This window comes from Elephas maximus, chromosome 22 (genome assembly GCF_024166365.1).
Source record: "Elephas maximus indicus isolate mEleMax1 chromosome 22, mEleMax1 primary haplotype, whole genome shotgun sequence".
Taxonomy (NCBI): Eukaryota; Metazoa; Chordata; class Mammalia; order Proboscidea; family Elephantidae; genus Elephas; species Elephas maximus.
In genome coordinates this window covers 43,350,543-43,372,283 of record NC_064840.1, presented here as the reverse complement: position 1 = coordinate 43,372,283, position 21,741 = coordinate 43,350,543, and the positions used below count along the sequence as shown (strand labels likewise).

Sequence of the window (21,741 nt, the reverse complement as noted above, 5' to 3'; positions counted from 1 at the left end):
TGGTTAAAGCCCTTGCCAGCTAACTAACTGAAAGGTTAGCAGTTTGAACTCAGTGGGAGAAAGATGTGACAGTCTGCTTCCATGAAGATTTACAGCCATAGCACTTAGCCACTGTGCCACCAGGGCTCAAGCATGATACAAAAAACAAACCTGTTGCTCTCGAGTCAATTCCGCCTCATAGTGACCCTGTAGGATAGAGTAGAACTGCCCCGTAGGGTTTCCGAGGCGATCTGGTGATTTTGAACTGCTGGCTTTTCGGTTAGAAGCTGAGCTCTTAAACACTGCGGCACCAGGGCTCCAGCATGACATTAGGGCAAGTTAAAATGTCACAAATCTGTTCTTACCAAAATCTAGCTGTTTGTCTTGTATAAACACCCTTTGGATTGTTACAAGCATTTGGTTAATTTCCAAAGTTCCGAAAAGTTGATTTTGACAGTTTTTGCCCGTGTTCTCTTTGTTTTTATGGACAATGTCCTTATTCTACCATTCTTACTGAATTTAATCACTTTAACAGATTTTAAAGGAAAGTGTAACCTCCCAAAATTTCTCTCCGCAGAGTTGTTCTCAAAGTATAAACACGGAAGATAAATATATAAGCGTACAGGGACTTGGAGGAATACAGCCTTAATAAGCCTTTATTGGAAAAAACCTCTTGGTGAAGAAACCTGGCCAACTGAGTGTTAAATAAAAAATACAGAACGTAGATACTGACTGTAGAGAGGAAAGAGAGTCCTTTTAGGGGCACCAAAATAACTTGTATCTTTATGTGAGCGATAGTTACATGGGTATATCATTTGTCAAAACTCACTGAAGTGTACACTTAGGAGCAGTATATTTTGCTGTATGTAAAATATACCTGAGTTAAAAACAAAAATAAAGAATTTAGGAATGGAAAACTTTTTGGCAAACTTTGAATCTATTTAAATGTAGAACTGTGTATGAACTATGGGATTTAATGAATTCTGAACACATTATAAATGTTTACTATATAAAAATATCTTACAGATATTAAGAGTTGGGTATAAAGACTACGATGGGAGATGGGGAGAGTATAATATAAGCATGTGTATTAGTTTTTGCTGTATAAAAAATTACGTCAGAATTTAGCAACTTGAAATATAATCCTTTATCTCACTCAATTTCTAAGGGTAAGGAATCCAGAAATGTTTTAGCTAAGTCGTTGTGGTCCACGATCTCACATGAGTTTGTAGTCATCTAAAGGCTTGACTGAGGCTAAAAGCTACTCTTCCAAGATGGCTAACTTGCATGGTTGTTAGCAGAAGGCCTCGGTATCGTGCCACATGGGCTTCTCCGTAGGGCTGCTTGAGACCGTCATGACACGGCATGTAGCTTCCCCCAGAGCCAATGATCTGAGAGAAAGAGCAATGGAGAAGTCATGCTTTTCATGACCTAGCCTCAGAAGTCACTTAGCATCATTTCTGCCATATTATGTTGGTTGCACAGACCAACCCTGCTGCATTGTAGGAGATTACACAAAGGTGGGAATACCAGCAGAATAGGGATTATTGGGGTTCATTTTGGAGGCTGGCTACTTCCTTATGCTAATTTCCTTAGCTTTCTTAGCCAGGAGCAGTTAAATACTGTCTAAAAGTTTAAAAATAATGCTGCTAACCTCCTAATGTTTTTGTATAATTATTTTTCTTTGCTTTAGAGGGCTCTTTCGGGAACCTTATTTCCCTTATAAAGGAATTTATTTAAGTTTTAGTCAGTCTTTCATCTTCATCCTAGCTTAAATTTTTTTGTTGTTGTTGTTATCCTTACCCTATAAGTGGAATATTGTGTACCTCAAACTAAATTTGGATTTAATTCTCAAGACGTCTCAATTTTTTATTTTTAAATTTTCCCTTCTACTCTCTCCCAGCCCCCGGTAAACACTAATCTTCTTTTGTCTTGATAGATTTGTCTACTCTAAATTATTTCATAAAAAATGAAATCATACATTTTTTTTCTTTTTTTTGTAGTCAAATCAAACTAAATTTATTATTTTATTATAATTTTATATATTTATTAATTATATAGTAATTTATTATAGTTTTAAAAATTCTGTTTATACTGTGACCCCATTAATCATTTCTGCCTATTCTGTGTGTATTCTTGAGGTAATCTTGAAATGAATGTTCTTATTTCTCAGTGCTAAGAATTTGGTCACTATGAATTGGAATCAACTCGATGGCATTGGGTTTGGTTTTTAAGAATTTGGGTTTTTTTTTTTTTTTTATTATTATTGTACTTTAGATGAAGGTTTACAGAACAAACTAGCGTCTCATTAAACAGTACACATACCGTTCTATGACACTGGTTACGACCCCATGACATGTCAGCACTCACCCTTCTCGACCTTGGGTTCGCTATTACCGGCTTTCCTGTCTCCACCTGCATTCTAGTCCTTGCTCCAGGGCTGGTGTGTCCCTTTAGTCTAGTTTTGCTTTATGGGTCTGTCTTAACCTTTGGCTGAAGGGTGAACCTCAGGAGTGACTTCATTACTGAGCTACAAGAATGTCCAGGAACCATACACTGGGGGTTTCTTCAGACCTTGGCCTGGCCAGTAAGTCTGGTCTTTTTTTTATGAGTTAGAATTTTGTTCTACGTATTTCTCCTGTGTTACCCAGGACCCTCTGTTGTGATCCCTGTCTGAGCAGTCAGTGGTGGTAGCTGAGCGCCATCTAGTTGTGCTGGATTCAGTCTGGTGGAGGCTGTGGTAGTTGTAAGCCATTAGTCCTTTGGACTAATCTTTTGTGTCTTGGTTTTCTTCATTCTCCCTTGCTCCCAACGAGATGAGACCAGTGGAGTATCTTAGATGGCTGCTTACAAGCTTTTAAGACATCAGATACTACTCACCAAAGTAGGATGTAGAACATTTTCTTTATAAGCTATATTATACCAGTTGAGCTAGATGTTCCCCGAGACCATGGTCCCCACAGCCCTCAGCCCAGTGATTTGATCCCTCAGGGACTTCTGATGTGTCTGTGAAGCTTCCATGACCTTGCCGTGTACAAGGTTGTGCTGGTTTCCCCAGTATTGTATACTGTCTTACCCTTCACCAAGGTTACTACTTATCTATAGGCTATTGAGTGTTTTTCCATCCCCAGCCCTCCCTCCCTTGTAACCATCAAAGATTGTTTCTTTCTGTGTATAAACCTTTCATGAGTTCTTATAGTAGTGGTCTCATACAATGTTTGCCCTTTTGTGATTGACTTATTTTACTCAGTATAATGCCCTCCAGACTGATTCATGTTGTGAGATGCTTCGAAGATTCATCATTGTTCTTTATTGTTGCATAGTACTTCATTGTGTGTATGTACTGCTGTTTGTTTATCCATTCATCTGTTGATGGGCATATAGGTTGTGTCCCCCATCTTTATGCTATTGTGAGCAGTGCTGCAGTGACCATGGGTATGCATATGTCTATTCATGGGACAGTTCTTATTTCTCTAGGATATATTCCTAGGAGTGGGATTGCTGGATCGCATGGTACTTCTATTTCTAGCTTTCTAAGGAAGCACCATATAATTTTCCAAAATGGTTGTACCATTTTGCATTCCCACCAGCAGTGTGTAAGAGTTTTAGTCTCCCCACAGCCTCTCCAACATTTGTTATTTTCCATGTTTTTGTTTCATGCCAGTAATGCCAGGGTGAGATGATAATCTCCTTGTGATTTTGATTTGCATTTCGCTGATGGCTAGAGTGATCTTGAGTATTTCCTCATGTGTCATCCACTCTAATGTCTTCTTTGGTGAAGTGTCTTCATTTCCTTTGGCCATTTTTTAATTGGATTATTTGTCTTTTTGTTGTAGAGGTGTTGGATTTTTCTGTAAATTTTAGAGATTAGATGTTTGTCTGATTTGTAATAGTCAAAATTTTTTTCTCAGTCTGTAGGTTCTCTTTTTAGTCTTCTAGTGAATTCTTCTGATGAGCATAAGTGTTTTAAGTTTTAGAAGATTCCAGTTACCTAGCTTATCTTCTGGAGTTTGTGTGTTGTTAATTATGATTTGTATCCTATATATGGTGTTCTGTATTAGGGCCTCTAGCATTGATCCTATTTTTACTTCTGTGATTTTTATACTTTTGGGTTTTACGTATAGATCTTTGATCCATTTTGAGTTAGTTTTGCATATGGCATGACGTATGGATCCTGTTTCATTTTTTTTTTTTGCAGATGGACATCCAGTTTTGCCAGCGCCATTTGTTAAAAAGACTATCTTTTCTCCATTTGATGGACTTTGGGCCCTTGTCGAAGATCAGGTGACCGTAGTTGGATGGATTTACACCTGGGTTCGCAACTTTGTTCCATTGGGCATTGTATCTGTCATTGTACCAGTACCAGGCTCTTTTGACTACCGTAGCTGTACAGAAGGTTCTGAGGTCAGGTAGTGTGAGTCCTCGTACTTTATTCTTTTTCTTCAGTAGTGCTTTGTTTATCTGGGATCTCTTCCCTTTCTGTATAAAGTTAATAATTAGTTTTCCCATCTCTTCAAAGAATGCTGTTGGTATTTAGATCAGGATTGCGTTGTATTTGTAGATTGCTTTGTGTAGAATTGTCATTTTCACAATATTGAGTCTACCTATCCATGAGCTTGGTATGTTTTTCCATTTATATAGATCTCTTTTGGTTTCTTGCAATAGTGTTTTGTAGTTTTCTTTGTATAGGTCTTTTATGTCCTTGGTCAGATTTATTCCTAAGTATTTTGTTTTTCTAGGGGCTGTTATAAATGGTATTGTTTTCCTGATTTCCTTTTTGTTGTTCTGTTTATTGGTATACAGGAATCCAAGTGATTTTTGTATGTTTATCTTGTCTCTTGCTACTCTTCTGAATCTTTCTATTAGTTCTGGTAGTGTTCTCGTGGAGTCTTTTGGGTTCTCTATGTGTAGTATCATATCACTGAATTTCTTTCTAGATGTTCTATTATTTACCGAGAGCGGCGTGTTGAAGTCTCCTACTGTTATTGTGGAACTGTCAGATTCCCTTTTCAGTGCTGTTAGAGCTTGTTTTGTGTATTTTGGAGCCCTGTCATTGGGTACGTAGATATTTGTTACGGTTATGTCTTCATGATGGATTGTCTCTTTAATCATTATATAATACCCTTCTTTGTCTTTTATGGTGGATTTTGTTTTAAAGTCTATTTTATCTGAGATTAGTATTGCCACTCCCACTCTTTTTTGGTACTTGTTTGCTTGACATATTTTCTTTCCACCCTGTGATTTTTAGTAAATTCATGTCTTTTTTTCTAAGGTGTGTCTTTTGTAGACAGCGTATCAGTGGAGTTTGTTTTTTAAATTTATTCTGTCTCTGTCTCTTTATGGGTGCATTTAGGCCATTTACGTTCATTGTAATCATTGATAGGTTTGAGTTTACTGCTGTCATTTTGTAGTGCTTTTTTTGGGTTGTTCTGACATTTTCTTTGTTTTTGTTACTCTCCTGTGGTGAATTCCTTTTGTTTGTGGTTTTTTGTTTTTTTTTTTCATTTGCTTTTGTAGATTTTATGTTTACTCAGACTTTGTTTTTCTTCTTTATTTTGATGAGTAGGTTTGTTAACTTTCTTTGTGATCACTTTGAAATTTGTCCTTATCTTCTTAAGTTTGAACAGTCTTTTATTACCTGGTGTTGCCTTGCCTTCCTTTCCATTTGAAAGTTCTATAACTACACCATTTATTCCCACTTCCATTGTTCTGACATTGTTGTCCTTTACAGATTACCCTCTCTGGTTTCCTGTTGTAAATCTTTTAGTTTTCATTAGTTCTTGAGAATTTATTACCTAGGTTGGTATCTGGCTGATGCAATCCTGCATCAGTTTCTTATTCCTTTCAGTTGAGCTCCTTATCTCTTTATTTGATGCTTAGGGTTCCAGGATTGACATTTGTCTCAGTTTTACTTAGTTTTTTGGGTCTTTGCTGTGGGGGGATGGCATGGTACTTCTGTCTATAGCACCACATTGGCTCCAGTGTATGGTTTTTTAAAACTTTTTTCTTAACATTTTCTCTTTTCTCTGAATTGTTTTCATTTTTTTCTACAATGAGAATGTACTGTGTTTATAAAAAGAAGGTCAGAATTTCAATAAAGAATTTTCTAATATTCACTAATGGTAAGAATACAGGGAAAATTCTCATCACTATTAGAACATAAAATTGGCTAAAACTTTCTTTTTGGTCCAGTTTGGTAGTAATTTTGGGAGGCAGTTTTGGTAGTTTAAATGGTACTTAAATACTAAATACTACGAGTCAAAAATTCTATTCCGGTGAATCTGCCTTGAAGAAATATTTATCTCATGTGCCAAAGATATGTGTAAGGTGTTCATTGCATCATTTATAGTAGTAAAACATTAGCAACAACTGAAATGTCCAGTAATCAATAAATAATTAATTATGATATGTTTGTGATGTAGAATACCAGGTAGCCATCAGAATGAGGATGATTTATAATATTCCACATGAGAACATGCCAAGATAATTTGTGAGAAAGGTAAGTTATTTACTGTCTTAGTCATCTAGTGCTACTATAACAGAAATACAACAAGTGAATGGCTTTAACAAAGAGAAATTTATTCTCTCACGATCTTAGAGGCTAGAGGTCCGAATTCAGGTTGCTGACTCTAAGGGAAGGCTTTCTCTCTCTGTTGGCTCTGGAGGAAAGTCCTTGTCATCAACCTTCCCCTGGTCTAGGAGCTTCTGTGCACAGGGACCCCAGGTCCAAAGGACACACTCTGCTCCTGGCACTACTTTCTTAGTGATACAAAGTTCCCCGTCTTCTCTGCTTGTGTCTCTCTTTTATATCTCAAAAGAGATTGACTGAGCACACAATCTAATCTTGTAGATTGAGTTCTGCCTAATTAATGTAACTGCCTCTAATCCTGCCTCATTAACATCATAGAGGTAGGATTTATAACATAGGAAAATCACATGAGATGACAAAATAGTGGACAATCACACAATACTGGGCATCATGGCCTAGCCAAGTTGACACACATTTTGGGGGAACACAGTTTAACCCATAATACTTGCTATGTATAGAAAAACCCCAAATGTGTTTGTATGTGTGTGTTTTAAAAATACTAAGAAAACAATAAACCAAACCCATTGCTGTCAAGCTGATTCTGACTCATAGCAACCCTATAAGACAGAGTAGAATGGTGCCATAGGGTTTCCAAGGAGTGGCTGGTAGATTTGAACTGCAGACCTTTTGGGTAACAGACAAGTTCTTAACCACTGTACCACCAGGGCTCCAACCAAACCCATTGACATCAAGACTCTATAGGACAGAACTGCCCTATTGGGCTCCCTGGGAATGTCTGGTGGATTCGAACTACTGATCTTTTGATCAATAGCCAAGCGCTTAACCACTGTACCACCAGAGCAAAAAATCAAGGAGCAGCTGGTAGATTCAAACTGCCCACCTTTTGCTTAGCAGCCAAGCTCTTAACCACTGAGCCACTAGGTCTCCTAAAAAGAAAAAAAAAAACTGGGTGTACATATATATGCACATGTTTGTGTATTACATATATAGGAACAAGTCTGGAAGGGTTTCCACCGAGTAACCTTTAGATTAGGAAATAAGAGAAAGGGCCAGAAGAGAGAAAGAACTTTTTTTTTTGCTGCACGTTTGTGAATTATTTGACTGTTTATAGAATGCATGTGTTTTAATTTTTTTTAAATGTAACTCTGGTTGTACTATGAGAGGTGGATTGTAGAAATAAGAGCAGTTTTCAAGTAGAAAATTCGTTGAAGAAGGCTGTTTTATTCTTTCAAATATAAAATAACCTAATTAAAAATTACCAAGTCACGGGGAGTTTTATACTTTGTGTATCTTGGATGGCTTGTTTTTTTTCATCAGTGTCTTAGACTGGGTTCTTTAGAGAAGCAAGACCGGTAAAGCGTATAAATATGTATATAGAGAGATTTATATTAAGGAAATGTCTCACGTGGCTGTAGAGGCTGGAATGTCCCAAGTCCATGGTCAGGCTGGAGTCTTCTCCTGGTTCACATAGCCACAGAGGCTGGCAAACCCAAGATCAGCACATCAGACAGCAGGACTCAGGCTCACAGGCTGCAAAGAACGACATCCTAAGATCGGCAGGCAAGATGTCAGGGAAGCTGCTAGCTCAAGTCCCAAGATCCAGAGGTCAGACAAACAGAAATCAGCTACAGGATCCAAAGTGAGCAAAAGGCCACAAGCCTTGCCAGAAAGTCCACCTATTTTGGGTGCAGACCACACCCCAAAGGAAACTCCCTTTAAACTGATTCGCTGCTCCCAGCAGATCGCATCATTGAGGTGATCACATTATATCGGATGTCATCATGGAGGTGATCATATCATTATACGACTGCCAAACTACATAACTGCCAAACCACTGAGAATCATGGCCCAGCCATGTGGACACAAAACCTTCTCAATCACGATCGGTTATTATAATATCCCTGTTAATGAGGCAGGATTAGAGGTAGTTATGTTAATTAGGCAGGACTCAATCTACAAGATTAGGTTGTGTGTTCAGTCAGTCTCTTTTGAAATAAAAAAGAAGCGAGCGGAGAGACATGGGGACTTCATACGACCAATAAAGCAGTGCCGGGAGCAGAATGTGTCCTTTGGATCTGAGGCTCCTGAGCAGAGAAGCTCCTAGACCAAGGGAGGATTGATGACAAGGACCTTCCTCCAGAGCCAACAAAGAGAGAAAGCTTTCCCCTGGAGCTGGCACCCCAAATTCAGACTTCTAGCTCTCTAGACTGTGAGAGAATAAATTTCTCTATGTTAAAGCCACCCACTTGTGGTTTTTCTGTCATTGCAGCACTAGATAACTAAGAATTTGCTACTAGAAGTGTGACCTAAAATGTGGAAGCTGGTTTGAAACTGTGAACGGATAGAGGCTGGAAGAGTTTTAAAGTGCCTAATAGTGAAAGCCTAGATTGCCTTGAAGAGACTGCTGATGGAATTATGGACCTCCAAGACAATTCTGGTGAGGACTCAGAAGGGAGTGAGGAGAGGTATTACACTGAAGATGGCACAGATGGTGAGAAGCAGCAGCAGCAGAACCAGGAGACTAGCTCAAGACATCCCTGGAGTTGACCCTCAGAGTGAAAGAGCTAAATTCCTTTGCGCAGGAGGCTTAGCTACCCAAGAGCAAGAGATTTGAGTGCCTCCCAGCTAAAGTTTACTGGAGGAGTGGGTTGCCTCCAGGCAATTATCGGTAGGGCTATAGAGCTTTGGAACTCTTGCCCCATCACAGCAGACATGGGAGGTGAGGCTTGAGGACCCAAGAGGCCAAGGAACCTGGAAGTAGAAGCTGAAGAGACAAGAAACACAGGAAGCAGAGATGCCTTGGTCTCAAAGGGTAGGACCTCTGTGGTCTCAAACAGTGGAGTCACCACACAAATCTTCTAGGAGAATGGGGCTGCCCAAATGCAAGGGAGCGGAGTGCAGTGGACCTGGAAGGTAGAGCTGAAACCTAGAGCCGAGAGGCCTCCACCTAGAATCCGGAGAGCATAGCCATTTGGAGGGCAGGGTTCTTGGAATGGTCTCACAGAACAGAGGATTATTTTCAAGCCTTGAGGACTCAGGTAATGTGTTCTGCTGACTTGGTTGGTGCCCGTTATCACTTCTTTCCCTCCAGTTTCTCCCATTTGTAATGAAAATGTCTACCTTGTGCCTGTTGCACCATTTACTTTGGAAGCAGATAACTTGTATTTTAGATTTCAGAGAAGAGGAATTTTTCAGTTTTGGACTTGGAGTTAATTTAAGACTTTTGCTATGATATGATGGGTGAATATGTTTTACATGTGACAGGGGCATGAATTTTGGAGGGCCTAAAGGTGGAATGTTATGGATTGAATTGTGTTCCCCAAAAATGTGTGGCAACTTGTCTAGGCCATGATTCCCAGTATCGTATGATTGTCTACCATTTTGTCATCTTATAGAATTTTTCTCTGTGTTGTAAATCCTATCTCTATGATGTTAATGAGGCAGGATTATTGACAGTCATGTTAATGAGACAGGACTCAATCTACAAGATTAGGTTGTTATAAGTCAATCTCTTTTGAGATATAAAAGTGAGAATTGAACAGAGAGACAGGGAGGAGACCTTATACCACCAAAAGCAGCCCTGGGAGCAGAGTGTATCCTTTGAACCTGAAGTTCCTGCGTGGACATGCTCCTAGACCAAGGGAAGATTGATGACAAGGACCTTCCTCTAGAGCTAACAAAGAGAAAGGCTTCCCCTGGAGCTAGCATCCTGAGTTTGGACTTGTAGCCTCCTAGACAGTGAGAAAATATTTTGTCTTTGTTAAAGCCATCCACTTGTGATATTTGTGTTACAGCAGCACTAGATAACTAAGACAAGGAGTTACGTCCAGCATTCCAAGCATGAAGATGATCTGACTTATCATTAGTGTCTCACTCCACAGTAAGGTTATGTGGAGGAAGATGAAACATTTAAATTTGTAGCGTTCAGGACTTTGACAAGAGTGGGTTATGATGGAGAGCCCTCTAGTGGAAGGGAACATGGCACTTGAGGAACTGAAATGAGCCAAAATGTTAATTGAGACTCAGAAGACAACAGGAGTGAAGCAGCCATAAAGGCTTTATCGTTCTTTGAATAAAACGTGATTACTTTCTTATTAATCATAGGTTTAGTCTCTCTGTGTTTGAAGGTTGTACGTAAATTGCTTGTTTCTTTTCCCTGTAAAAGGTAGAAAAGAGGCTTTTGGGGAGCTAACACTTGTGGAGAATGAGATTTTCTTCAGCAGCGGGAGATAGGAAGAGGAAAGTTAAGGAAATTTTCTCCCAAGGAGAAGTACCAAAGGCTACAGTAAGGTAAAACTGCAGAGGCTCTTTAAGTGAAGCTTCAAAGGCATGTGTCAACTCCAGGAGTCTGTCTCCAAGATGGGAATATAGGATGAGTGAAAGGAACCTTACCTTTCAACAAGCTGCTCAGTAAGAAAAATCATTGAATATGTATATTTTTTATAGTTCCTCTTCTGGAGCCCTGGTAACGAAGTGGTTAAGAGCTCAGGCTGCTAACCAAGTGATCAGCAGTTCGAATCCACCAGCTGCTCCTTGGAAACCCTGTGGGGCAGTTCTACTCTGTCCTATAGGGTTGCTATGAGTTGGAACTGACTCAACAGTACATAACAACTTCTGGAAAAACTACCTGCTTCATTATTTTGTTTTCTACATTTGTTGTATGGAAACTAAGATTAGATACATAAGGAAGAAGCTCTGATAGTTTCTTATCTCTTCATACAAAAAGACTAGACAGGAGAATATTCTTTATCATCTTCCTCTCCCTTTGTGTTATGAAATTAATAATTGAACATAGAGAAAACTGTCAAACAACTAGTTATCATTGCTTAACTCTGAAGGTAAAATTGGAGAGGGAATGCAGAAATTAACTTCTTTTTACACCTCTGTGTTGTTTATTATAGTGACATATTTGTTTATAAAACAGTGAACAAAGTATGTAGTATTTAGCGGGAAGCTAAAAATAAAATAAATCAATATATATTTGTAGAAAGGTTAAGAAAACAATATAGAGGTGCTATATGATGTAGGAAGACTCTGCCACTATAAATCCTTGTGTATCTTTTGGTTGTATATAAATAAGCTTTTGTTACATACAACAATGTATAGTGTGTAAAAAATATATAGTTATAAATATATACTTTTTATTTCGTGGGCATCTTTCCATATTAATACTTGCCCATTTATTTTTTAAAACTGTATAGTATTTTTAGAACTTTTTTTGGAAGCTTTTTATTGAATATAACATGAACGCAGAAAAGTGTGCAGCTTACTACATTTTTACAAAGTGAACACACCCATATACCCACTACTGACATTGATATTAAGAACAATGCTGGTCACCCTGTAAGCATCTCTCATACTACCTTCCAGTCATTAACCTCCTTCCCCAAAACCATAGGTAAATTATTCTGATTTCCATCTGTATAAATTAGCTATGCCTTTTTTTAAACTTTATATAAATTGAGCCATACAGCTGTACTCATTTGTTTCTGGCTTCTTTCAGTCAGCATTTTTGTGACGTTTATCCATGTGATAGCATATAGTAGTCCGTTCTTTTTCCATTTGGTATAGTGTTCTATAGTAAAATGCATAAATATCACAACTTAATGCATTCTAGTATTGATGGATGTTTGAGTTGTTTGGAGTTGGGGGCTATTGTGAGTTATGCTGGTATGAGCATTGCTGTGCATGTCTTTTGAACATATTTCTATTGAATATGTACACATTTCTGTTGCCTATATACTTGAGAAACTGCTGCCCAGCAGTTTTCAAAAGTGGTCCCAGGGCTCAGAAAACTGTGTGTCCCATCAGTAGTGTGAGAGTTGCAGATATTCCATGTCCTTGTCAACACTTGGTATCAGTGGCTTTTTTTTTTTAATATTAATATTAGAAGTCTGCCCAATATTTTATCATATGAACAGATCATAATTTAACCAGTCTCCTTTCAGTAACCATTTAACTTTTTCTTTTTTCCTCCTCTATATTTTTTTTTTTTATAGTAGAGCCAGAGTCTGGACAGCTCTAATATTTAATGGGCTCTGTGGATTATTCTGTGTGTTAACCTGACTGTGTAAGGAGAATTTAATGTTCAAATTAATAGAGCCAATATATTCTTTTTTTTAAAAAAACAGATTTTCCTCTAATTCCTTCTGTTTTTGAGTATTATGGCACCAATATAAAGTGTCATATAAAATAGTTTTATTTTGTTGACATGAAAGTTGATTTTGATTTTATGGTAGTTTTCTTCGTTCTTTTTTAAAAGTAACATAAAAAACCCTATAATATCTGAAACTGGACTTTTGGTGAAAGCAGTGCTAAACACAGCCAATTTAATTCTCCAGAACAATTTGCATTCTCTTAGAATAAGCACACAGTGCTAGCTGCCAGCACCTGCAACACGTAGGTCTTCCTATCCATTGGAAAACTGCTGTGTGAATTAGTTGAGAATGTAATTGTTTAGGTTTTAGAAAACTGTTAGAATTTTACCCTTTCAAAGTGAAAGATGATTCCAGTCAGAGAATATTGCTTCACAGTCCAGCCTTACTTTTAACAGTTTTCTTCCTCATTCATTCAAATTTTCTTTTAACGTAGGTTTTTTAAGGTGTGTGAAAATTAGGGGCTTGCTTTTAGTGAGCTCGGTGTGATAACCAGACCTGTGTCTTCTTATGTTAGGAGATGTGATTACTTCGTGATAACCACTCTTCCTGTTGTGTATTATAGCTTTAAACAGGTGTTGGCACAGGTGGTGTTCAGTAATATCCAGTTACCATAAGTAATTCCTTGGGAGGGTTTAGATATAATTAACCCTCTATGATAGCTGAATGATCTTTTTCAAAGTGCCTTGTGGGCTTATAAGACAGTCTTTCCTGTTATTCTTTGTTTTTCTCAGTTGAATGTTAAATCATTCACTTTTGGAACAGCTATAATGACCAGAATGAGCGTGTGATTCTCATACTAGTAAGTTTAAAATAGGGTCTTTTACTTTCAGAGTTGGAGGTTCTCCACATTTCTTGTTAATTCCTGTCAAGAGCTTCCTAGTGGCCGCAGAAAGCTACTGCTTTATATTCTATTCATTTGTTTTAAGTATATGTGTTGGAAGAATATCTTTAGCTCTTGAGATTTCTTAAGTGGTCATATTTCAGAATAACTCTAAACGTCTGTCAAATCTTAGTTATCTGTACTAATGGTAACATGTCTGAGTGCCCAAATGGGTTGACAAATAAGCCAAAAACCTATTGAAAATGGTATTTTTAATGACCTCTTCAGTCTCAACCCCTCAGTCTTTTTATCATTATCAACAGTGAGGGGCAAAACTTGTTTACTTGATTTTTTTTCTTCTCAAATTCTGATAAAAGTGCTAATATTCTAAAAGGTGGGAAGGAGTGGTTGAAGGAGCACAGATATAATCAACTTCTGACAAATAACTAGTACTTAGGAATCTTTTCATTTATCTCATATTCCTGGACCTGGTTTGGAGTTTAATTTTAGAGACCACGGTCAAGTCTTGATTAATAAAATACTTTAACTTGTACTAGATTATTTCTGAGTGTATCATAGCCAATGCAGTCAGCCTTTACAAAGAAGTCCAATATTAAGGAGTTTACTGAAGTTGCAGCTTTCTTTCAAGTAACACAGAGAATAAAGCACCCAATAACCTAGAACCAACAGAATCCCTTTTAACTTCACTGTAATTTCAGTAATTCCCAAAAGCTATTTCTCTTTCTTCATAGGTATCAGTCAGAGCCGGATCTCTCATTGGCTATTGCAGCAGGGATCAGACCTGAGTGAACAGAAGAAGAGGGCATTTTATCGATGGTATCAACTTGAGAAGACAAACCCTGGTAAATACTGTTTCCCTTTTTTAAATTTTTTATTGTATCTAAAACAAGACAGATATAACTAATTTATTTTATTAAGACCATGTGCTCACTTATCTTCTATAAGGTCATTTCCTACACTTTTCTCCTGTTCTTTTACACGAAAGAACACTCTTTACAGTAAAGCCTAAGTCCGGATTGTAATAATATTTAGCTTAGTGTCTGATATTATCTAGTCATCTTCACTCTTCCTCCAGGGCACCTCTTTGCTTCTACGTTAGGTGGTTTTTATAACTATAGTTTGAAAGAAGGATCATGATTGTCAGTGCTTGATCTTTTCCACAATCCTAGGTTCACATTTAAGATTCCCTATTCTTTTTTTGAAATTCTTGCTTTAATTAGTAGTATGAATTTAATATTTTTATTTAGTTCATGCTGCGTCATATCCATTAATCTCTGCGAATGATTTTCTAATTCAGTTGAATGTTTTTAATGGACATTAGAATGAACCTGCCACGATGACTTTCAGGAACAGGAGTAGGTTGGAAAGTGGAATGAAATCTTAAGGAAAAAGGATCACAAAAACCTGTGCTAAAGTTACCAGAAATAGGCAAGATCTATTGCGAGATACTTTTAATAAGAGATACACAAAGTAAAATCTGAAGTAAAGTAAACATCTATAAATATGCAGTCCACAGACTGGTGGCAGTGAGCCTAACCTCAAGTTTTAGCTTTGTATTTCAGCACCAGAATAAAAAAAAAAAGTTTAAACTTATGGTGGAACTCTTTTCTGTAATACCACAGCATTAAAGCCTTTGTTTACAGACTAAATTACAAGTTGGAATATTGTATATTGAACACTTTTAGCTAATAATAGCATTGGCTCTGAGGAGAAATAATGTTCTAGAGACGTATTTTTTTTATTGCCTGTAATAAGATTTTATTCAAAGATCACATTCTCAGACTGAAAGTCTTGGGCAGGAAAAACTCCACAAACTAGTGTATCAACCTCTCTGCAGGGAGTATTTTTTATATACCCCATGCCACTTTTTATTTTGAAAATTTTCAGATACACAGAAAAGTTGAAAGATCAACACAATGAACACCTGTTTCTGTAATAATGTTTGCTAATACTGGTTTTATTTCTATAAAGTAAATTAATAAATTAAAAAAGTAAGATACAGATATACATGCTTGGGGTTTGTTGTACCATTTGAAAGTAAATTAAAGACCTCATGGCCCTTGTTTCCTTCAGCATTTGTCTCCTAAGAATAAGGGCAGTCGCCTATATAATCACAATCGTATGATCACAACTAAGAAAATTTAAAAATTAACAATACTTCCATATTATCCACTATCCAGCTCATATTCACATTTCTCTAGTTATTGCGGGAATATCTTTTGTACCCCTTTTTTTTTTTTTTTGTAACTTGGATGCTATTTAGGTTGACAAATTGTAATTTGTCTTTATGTCTCTTTAGACTCTTAAATCTGTAATTAGCCACCCAGACTTTTTTTTCATACCATAAACTTTTCAAAGCATCCAATCAACAGACATCTTACAGAATGTTCCACATTCTGGATTTATCTGTTTCCTCTTGGTGTCAGTGAATTTATTTTTTTTTTTTTTAATAATTTTTATTGAGCTTTAAGTGAACGTTTACAAATCAAGTCAGTGTGTCACATATAAGCTTATATACACCTTACTCCATGCTCCCACTTACTCTCCCCCTAATGAGTCAGCCCTTCCAGTCTCTCCTTTTGTGACAATTTTGCCAGTTTCTAACCCTCTCTACCTTCCTATCTCCCCTCCAGACAGGAGATGCCAACACAGTCTCAAGTGTCTACCAGATACAAGTAGCTCACTCTTCATCAGCATCTCTCTCCTACCCACTGTCGAGTCCCTTCCATGTCTGATGAGTTGTCTTTGGGAATGGTTCCTGTCCTGGGCCAACAGAAGGTTTGGGGACCATGACCGCCGGGATTCCTCTAGTCTCAGTCAGACCATTAAGTCTGGTCTTTTTATGAGAATTTGGGGTCTGCATCCCACTATTCACCTGCTCCCCAGGGTTTCTCTGTTGTGCTCCCTGTCAGGGCAGTCATCGGTTGTGGCCGGGCACCATCTAGTTCTTCTAGTCTCAGGATGATGTAGGTCTCTGGTTCATGTGGCCCTTTCTCTCTCTTGGGCTCATAGTTGTCATGTGACCTTGGTGTTCTTCATTCTCCTTTGATCCAGGTGGGTTGAGACCAATGGATGTATCTTAGATGGCCACTTGTTAGCATTTAAGACCCCAGACTCCACACTTCAAAGTGGGATGCAGAATGTTTTCATAATAGAATTATTTTGCCAGTTGACTTAGAAGTCCCCTGAAGCCATAGTCCCCAAACCCCCGCCCTTGCTCCGCTGACCTTTGAAGCATTCAGTTTATCCCGGAAACTTCTTTGCATTTGGTCCAGTCCAGTTGAGTTGACCTTCCCTGTATTGAGTATTGTCCTTCCCTTCACCTAAAGTAGTTCTTATCTACTAACTATAATCAGTAAATAACCCTCTCCCACCCTCCCTCCCTCCCCCCTTCGTAACCACAAAGTATGTGTTCTTCTCAGTTTATACTGTTTCTCAAGATCTTATAATAGTGGTCTTATACAATATTTGTCCTTTTGCCTCTGACTAATTTCACTCAGCATAATGCCTTCCAGGTTCCTCCATGTTATGAAATGTTTCACAGATTCGTCACTGTTCTTTATCGATGCGTAGTAGTCCATTGTGTGAGTATACCACAATTTATTTAACCATTCATCCGTTGATGGACACCTTGGTTGCTTCCAGCTTTTTGCTATTGTAAACAGAGCTGCAGTAAACATAGGTGTGCATATATCTGTTTGTGTGAAGGCTCTTATTTCTCTAGGGTATATTCCCAGGAGTGGGATTTCTGGGTTGTATGGTAGTTCTATTTCTAACTTTTTAAGAAAACGCCAGATAGATTTCCAAAGTGGTTGTACCATTTTACATTCCCACCAGCAGTGTCTAAGAGTTCCAGTCTCTCCACAGCCTCTCCAACCTTTATTATTTTGTGTTTTTTGGATTAATGCCAGCCTTGTTGGAGTGAGATGGAATCTCATCGTAGTTTTAATTTGCATTTCTCTGATGGCTAATGATCGAGAGCATTTTCTCATGTATCTGTTAGCTGCCTGAATATCTTCTTTAGTGAAGTGCGCGTTTATATCCTTTGCCCACTTCTTGATTGGGTTGTTTGTCTTTTTATGGTTGAGTTTTAACAGAATCATATAGATTTTAGAGATCAGGTGCTGGTCAGAGATGTCATAGCTGAAAATTCTTTCCCAGTCTGTAGGTGGTCTTTTTACTCTTTGGTGAAGTCTTTAGATGAGCCTAGGTGTTTGATTTTTAGGAGCTCCCAGTTACCTGGTTTCTCTTCGTCATTTTTGTTAATGTTTTGTATTCTGTTTATGCCTTGTATTAGGGCTCCTAACGTTGTCCCTATTTTTTCTTCCACAATCTTTATCGTTTAGTCTTTCTTTGTGTTTAGGTCTTTGATCCACTTGGAGTTAGTTTTTGTGCATGGTGTGAGGTATGGGTCTTGTTTCATTTTTTTGCAAATGGATATCCAGTTATGCCAGCACCATTTGTTAAAAAGACTACCTTTTCCCCAATTAACTGACACTGGGCCTTTGTCAAATATAAGCTGCTCATATATGGATGGATTTATATCTGGGTTCTCAGTTCTGTTTCATTGGTCTATGTGCCTGTTGTTGTACCAGTACCACGCTGTTCTTGACTACTGTGGCTGTATAATAGGTTTTAAAATCAGGTAGCGTAAGGCCTCCCACTTTCTTCTTCTTTTTCAGTAATGCTTTACTTATCCGAGGCTTCTTTCCCTTCCGCGTGGAGTTGGTGATTTGTTTCTCCATCACATTAAAAAACTTCATTGGAATTTGGATCGGAAGTGCATTGTATGTATAGATGGCTTTTGGTAGAATAGACATTTTTACTATGTTAAGTCTTCCTATCCATGAGCAAGGTATGTTTTTCCACTTAAGTAGGTCGTTTTTAGTTTCTTGTAGTAGTACTTTGCAGTTTTCTTTATATAGGTCTTTTACATCTTTGGTAAGATTTATTCCTAAATATTTTATCTTCCTGGGGCTACTGTGAATGGTATTGATTTGGTGATTTCCTCTTCGATGTTCTTTTTGTTGATGTAGAGGAATCCAAGTGGTTTTTGTATGTTTATCTTATAACGTGAGACTCTACCAAACTCTTCTATTAGTTTCAGTAGTTTTCTGGAGGATTCCTTAGGGTTTTCTGTGTATAAGATCATGTCATCTGCAAATAGAGATAGTTTTACTTCCTCCTTGCCAATCCGGATGCCCTTTATTTCTTTGTCTAGCCTGATTGCTCTGGCTAGGACCTCTAGCACAGTGTTGAATAAGAGCGGTGATAAAGGGCATCCTTGTCTGGTTCCCGTTCTCAAGGGAAATGCTTTCAGGCTCTCTCCATTTAGGATGGTGTTGGCTGTTGGCTTTGCATAGATGCCCTTTATTATGCTGAGGAATTTTCCTTCAATTCCTATATTGCTGAGAGTTTTTATCATGAATGGGTGTTAGACTTTGTCAAATGGCTTTTCTGCATCAATTGATAAGGTCATGTGGTTTTTGTCTTTTGTTTTATTTATATGGTGGATTACATTAATGGTTCTTCTGATATTAAACCAGCCTTGCATACCTGGTATAAATCCCACTTGGTCGTGGTGGATTATTTTTTCAACATATTGTTGAATTCTATTGGCTAGAATTTTGTTGAGGATTTTTGCATGTACGTTCATGAGGGATATAGGTCTGTAATTTTCTTTTTTTGTGATGTCTTTACCTGGTTTTGGTATCAGGGATATGGTGGCTTCATAGAATGAGTTAGGTAGTATTCTGTCATATTCTATGCTTTGAAATACCTTTAGTAGTAGTGGTGTTAACTCTTCTCTGAAAGTTTGGTAGAACTCTGCAGTAAAGCTGTCCGGGCTAGGGCTTTCTTCTGTTGGGAGTTTTTTGATTACCGTTTCAATATCTTTTTGTTATGGGTCTATTTAGTTGTTCTACTTCTGATTGTGTTAGTTTAGGCAGGTAGTGTTTTTCTAGGAATTCATCCGTTTCTTCTAGGTTTGCAAATTTGTTAGGGTACAATTTTTTGTAATAATCTGATATGATTCTTTTAATTTCAGTTGGGTCTGTTGTAATATGGCCCATCTCATTTCTTATTCGGGTTATTTGTTTCCTTTCCTGTATTTCTTCAGTTACTCTGGCCAGTGGTTTTATCGATTTTGTTTATTTTTTCAAAGAACCAGCTTTTGGCTTTGTTAATTCTTTCAATTGTTTTTCTGTTCTCTAATTCATTTAGTTCAGCTTTAATTTTTATTATTTGTGTTCTTCTGGTGCGTGATGGACTCTTTTGTTGCTCGCTTTCTATTTGTTCAAGTTGTAGGGACAGTTCTCTGATTTTGGCTCTTGGTTATGTATGTGTGTATTTGTCGATATAAATTGACCTCTGAGCACTGCTTTTGCTTTGTCCCAGAGGTTTTGATAGGAAGTATTTTCATTTTCGTTGCATTCTATGAATTTCTTTATTCCCTCCTTAATGTCTTCTATAACCCAGTCTTTTTTGAGCAGGGTATTGTTCAGCTTCCTAGTTAGTATTTGATTTTATTTCCCTAATTTTTCTGTTATTGATTTCCACTTTTATGGCCTTATGGTCTGAGAAGATGCTTTGTAATATTTTGATGTTTTGGATTCTGCACAGGTTTGTTTTATGACCTAATATGTGGTCTATTCTAGAGAATGTTCCTTGTGCACTAGAAAAAGAAGTATACTTTGCAGTTGTTGGGTGGAGAGTTCTGTATAAGTCAATGAGGTCAAGTTGGTTGATTGTAGTAATTAGGCCTTCCGTGTCTCTATTGAGCTTCTTACTGGAAGTGCTGTCCTCCGAAAGTGGTGTGTTGAGGTCGCCTATTATAATTGTGGCGGTGTCTATCTCACTTTTCATTTCTGTTAAAATTTGTTTTATGTATCTTGCAGCCCTGTCATTGGGTGCATAAATATTTAATATGGTTATATCTTCCTGGTCAGTTGTCCCTTTTATCATTATGTAGTGTCCTTCTTTATCCTTTGTGGTGGATTTAACTTTGAAGTCTATTTTGTCAGAAATTAATATTGCTACTCCTGGTCTTTTTTGCTTATTGTTTGCTTGATGTATTTTTTTCCATCCTTTGAGTTTTAGTTTGTTTGTGTCTCTAAGTCTAAGGTGTGTCTCCTGTAGGCAGCATATAGACGGATCGTGTTTCTTTATCCAGTATGAGACTCTCTGTCTATTGGTGCGTTTAGTCCATTTACCTTCAGTGTAATTATTTTTCCTTTATGTGTTTAGTGCTGTCATTTTGATGCCTTTTTATGTGTGTTGTTGACAATTTCATTTTTCCACTTACTTTTTTGTGCTGAGACATTTTTCTTTGTAAATTGTGTGTTCCTCATTTTCATAGTATTTGACTTTATGTTTGCTGAGTCGTTATGTTTTTCTTGGTTTTTGTTTTGAGTTATGGAGTTGTTATACCTCTTTGTGGTTACCTTAGTATTTACCCGTATTTTTCTAAGTAAAAACCTAACTTGTATTGTCCTATATCGCCTTGTATCCCTCTCCATATGGCAGTTCTATGCCACCTGTATTTAGTCCCTCTTTTTGATTATTGTGATCTTTTACATATTGACTTCAATGATTCCCTGTTTTGCGAGTTGTTTTTTTTTTTTTTTTAATTTGTTTTTGTAATTTCCGTATTTGATATCAGGATGTTCTGTTCTGTGACCTTGTGTTGTGCTGGTATTTGATATTATTGGTTTTCTGACCAAAGAATTTCCTTTAGTATTTCTTGTAGCTTTGGTTTGGTTTTTGCAAATTCTCTAAGCTTATGTTCATCTGTAAATGTCTTAATTTCGCCTTCATATTTCGGAGATAGTTTTGCTGGATATATGATCCTTGCCTGGCAATTTTTCTCCTTCAGCGCTGTATATATGTCATCTCATTGCCTTCTTGTCTATATGGTTTCTGCTGAGTAGGCTGAACTTATTCTTACTAATTCTGCATTGTAGGAGAGCTTTGTTTTATCCCCGGCTGCTTTTAAAATTTTCTGTTTATCTTTGGTTTTGGCAAGTTTGATGAGAATATGTCTTGGTGATTTTCTTTTTGGATCAGTCTTAAATGGGGTTCAGTGAGCATCTTGGATAGATATCCTTTCATCTTGCATGATGTTAGGGAAGTTTTCTGCCAACAGGTCTTCAGCTGTTCTCTCTGTGTTTTCTGTTATCCCTTCCTGTTCTGGGACTCCAATCACATGCAAGTTA

At 37.5% G+C, this 21,741-nt stretch overlaps 1 protein-coding gene across 4 annotated transcripts in view; it reads left to right on the top strand.

Annotated features, from left to right (window-relative positions):
- HMBOX1 (homeobox containing 1) overlaps window positions 1-21,741 on the top strand; it is a 292,062-nt gene that overhangs the window by 190,366 nt on the left and 79,955 nt on the right. For all 4 annotated transcript variants that reach the window (XM_049865706.1, XM_049865705.1, XM_049865704.1 and 1 more), the window contains exon 5: window positions 14,260-14,370. In XM_049865706.1, coding sequence (XP_049721663.1) covers window positions 14,260-14,370 — 111 coding nt within the window. The remainder of the gene's footprint in view (window positions 1-14,259; window positions 14,371-21,741) is intronic.